Raw genomic sequence first — 3,081 nt, forward strand, 5'->3', positions numbered from 1 at the left:
ATAAAAGAATCAAATTGCTTGTACCACTGTCAAGGAGATCGACTGCTTTAATCCGTAAAGTGATTTCCTCAAGTGACATACCTAATTTTCTTTACCCTCAACCTTAAATCCTTCGAATTGGTACATATAAATTTCCTCATCCAAGTCACCGTGTAAGAAGGTCCCATGGTAAATGTGGTTCCATGCTATTTTTAGAAATATGTCAAGTATTTTTCAACCGAAAATGGAAATCATGCTAATTATTCTAGGTCGAAAGGAGTAGTATAGGATATTATCTTCAATTTTGTAAATAAGGACATTACATAAATCACACAATTCATATGATATAAAATATCATAACGTAAATGAAATATTTCATAAAGTTAATGTATAATAGCAAAAGTAAATAAAATGTACTTTAATTTTGTAGTACAATTATTTAGAGTAAATGTAAAAATATGACAATAATAAAAATTAAAAAAATATATTTGTTCAGTATATCTTGATCTTGATCTTCCGAAACTTCTTTAAATTTCCAAGCATTATAATAACTGCACAAAAATAAACATCAAAAAATCAATGACAAATTAAAGTAAATAAATTACAATGTAAAGTAAATTAATTTCAACTTAAAGTAAATGAGAAAAGTACAAAGGTAAAATACCAAAAAAAAAAAGTACAAGTATAATAATACCTGCACAAAAATAAAAGTAAATCAAGTTTAATGTTAAAGTAAATAAATAACAGATTAAAATAAATGGAACACATTTAAAAGTAAAATACCTGGAGAACTACTTGTTTGGACAGTTTCTACTGTCATGTGAAACACCGGATTGCCCACAAGCCCTACAGGTTCTACCCTTTTTGGATTTTTCTTCAGAAGCTATTTCTTTTGCACTCTTCAACCGCTTTGAACTTCTGGCAAAACCTTTATTAAGACACTGATTTGGAGGCAAGATGTTTACATCTACTTCATTTGACCCAACCAAAACTTGAACATCAACATCTTTCACCTCTTTTGAACTAGTTGCATTTTCAGGATTATTCTTTGTTAGCATATGCTCCTCAAATGAAGATAATGTCCTAATAAGCTCAGATAAATCATCCTCAGATTGGTCAGATAAACTCACACAACTGAAAATCTTGGACCACACATCACTCACCAATTGCTTCTTCTTATCATACTTAGAAGCATCATCCAGAACAACATTTATGGCTGAAGCGTTCTTCAGAACGTCTTTTCTTCAACGATTAAATATTTAAAAATCAGGAATTTCACGTATAGACTTGCCTTTCATAATAAAAAGAATGTGTCTACATAAGATGCATTGACTCTCAAACATTTTACAGGTACAACTTGACTTATATGTGGCCAAGTCAAAATTACATCAAAATTTTTCCTTTTCTCGTGATCAACAATTACAAAAAACTCCACACCATCTCCATACAGAGAACTACAACTTTTAACACCACATGAGAAACAGGGTGCCTAGGATTCTTCTTGAAAATCATAAAAGATGGCACGAGTATAAACAACAGAAGCGTGCTTTTCCAAGTGTAAATGAGTAAGCAATTAAGGCTCAAATGTATTAAGCCTGTTCAACTCATCCTGTTGATGCCTTTTAGCATCAAGAGCAGTTTCATAACGGACAAAGAATTCAACACAGGTCACATGGGGGTTTGTAAAATTACAAAAGAAACTATTTTCACCTTCAGACCTAGAAGTAGAACGCGGTAACCCAACCATAAATAAGTCCATGAAATATGCAGGGATCCAAAGATGTTTAATCTTAAAAATGTATGCAAACCACTCATGATTGACAAGGTTAAATTCCTCCATAACATTGTTCCAGCCATCAACAAATACATGAAGATCAATTTCTCTATCCCAAACTACTGCACTTAGCTTTTCCAAGAACTCAGTTTCATTACAAAATTGAGTTCCAACCTTTTCAGGTACCTTCCTCATTATATGCCACATACATAACTTGTGTTTAGTCTTGGTAATAACCTTTTATATGGAAATACCCATTGCAGGATCTTGATCAGTGATTATACAAGAGGGTTCTCTTCCCATACACTTCAAAAAAGTTTGTAATAGCCACACAAAATATTCTACATCTTCTTTAGATAATAAAGCAGCACAAAATGTAACACATCTCTTATGATTATCAACTCCAGTTAAAGGACAGAAAACCAATGAATATTTATTTGTATCATAGGTAGAATCAAAAGATAGAGAGTCCGCAAACAATTGATAATCTCTTCTATAAATAGCATCAGCCCAAAAAACACGTGTCAAGTGCCTGCTTTCATCAACACAGTAATCAAAATAATAACACCCTTTACTGGTTTTCACTTTTTATTTAAGGTTTTGAACAAACATTGCACCATCAGCATTAGAGATATAAACTATTAAGTCCCTAGAAAAATTTTTGAAATCATTTTTACTGTCCTTGACATTTTGAAACCCACCACAAAGTTCTTTCATGATCCTATAAGATATAACAGCCCCTATATTTAACTTTGAGTTGTCAAAAATAAAATTCTTATGAGCAAAATTTAAACCAACTTCATATTTAGTAACCTGCCTAATAATAGGTGTAGAAAAAGAGTAAGAATGAGGCTCATAAAAAGAATAAACCATATACTGGCCACCATTACAAAACCTAAATTTAATCTTAGCAGGATATCCAACTCACTTTACAGTCTTTTTCCTTACACATGCACCTTCAACTTGTTTACCAGCTTTCTTATTATTTGTCACATACCCTTCTTTGCTACATAATAAATATTTAATTACAGTAACTCCTTTATCATTAGAATCATACTTATTCTTTTGTAATTTAGTAGTACTAGAATAGACTTTAAAACCACACTCATTGGCATATTTGTAATAAAAGGCAATACCATGTTCAAGAGTATCAAATTTCATTCCAACAAAGGGTTTGTTTTCCAAAGAACAACCTGGCATATACTCTTTATCACCTCCAGAATTATAATATATCCTAGGAAGCACAGGCTGAGTGGGTGTTTAAAAAATTCTTAAATTCGTATCTTCATTAGTGACAGTAGCAAAACAATTCTCTACACTTTCAGTCA

At 31.6% G+C, this 3,081-nt stretch overlaps 1 protein-coding gene across 1 annotated transcript; it reads right to left on the bottom strand.

Annotated features, from left to right (window-relative positions):
* Positions 1-471: 471 nt before the first annotated feature.
* Positions 472-1,948, bottom strand: LOC145578009 (uncharacterized). Its single transcript, XM_081635418.1, has 4 exons — positions 1,575-1,948; positions 775-1,221; positions 660-673; positions 472-530 (listed from the first exon to the last, which is right to left on the bottom strand). Exons 1-4 carry the CDS (start codon positions 1,946-1,948, stop codon positions 472-474), a joined length of 894 nt encoding a protein of 297 aa, XP_081491544.1.
* Between the last annotated feature and the right edge of the window lie 1,133 nt (positions 1,949-3,081).

The sequence above is a fragment of the Chenopodium album genome, chromosome 14 (assembly GCF_948465745.1).
Source record: "Chenopodium album chromosome 14, dcCheAlbu1.1, whole genome shotgun sequence".
In the NCBI taxonomy this organism is placed as follows: Eukaryota; Viridiplantae; Streptophyta; class Magnoliopsida; order Caryophyllales; family Amaranthaceae; genus Chenopodium; species Chenopodium album.

Coding starts and splice junctions, on each gene's coding strand:
- LOC145578009 (XM_081635418.1), bottom strand. CDS start 1,948: ATGAGGAAGGTACCTGAAAAGGTTGGAACTCAATTTTGTAATGAAACT. Junction 1,222..1,574: donor CAACAGGATGAGTTGAACAG/GCTTAATACATT, acceptor TAATCGTTGAAG/AAAAGACGTTCTGAAGAACG.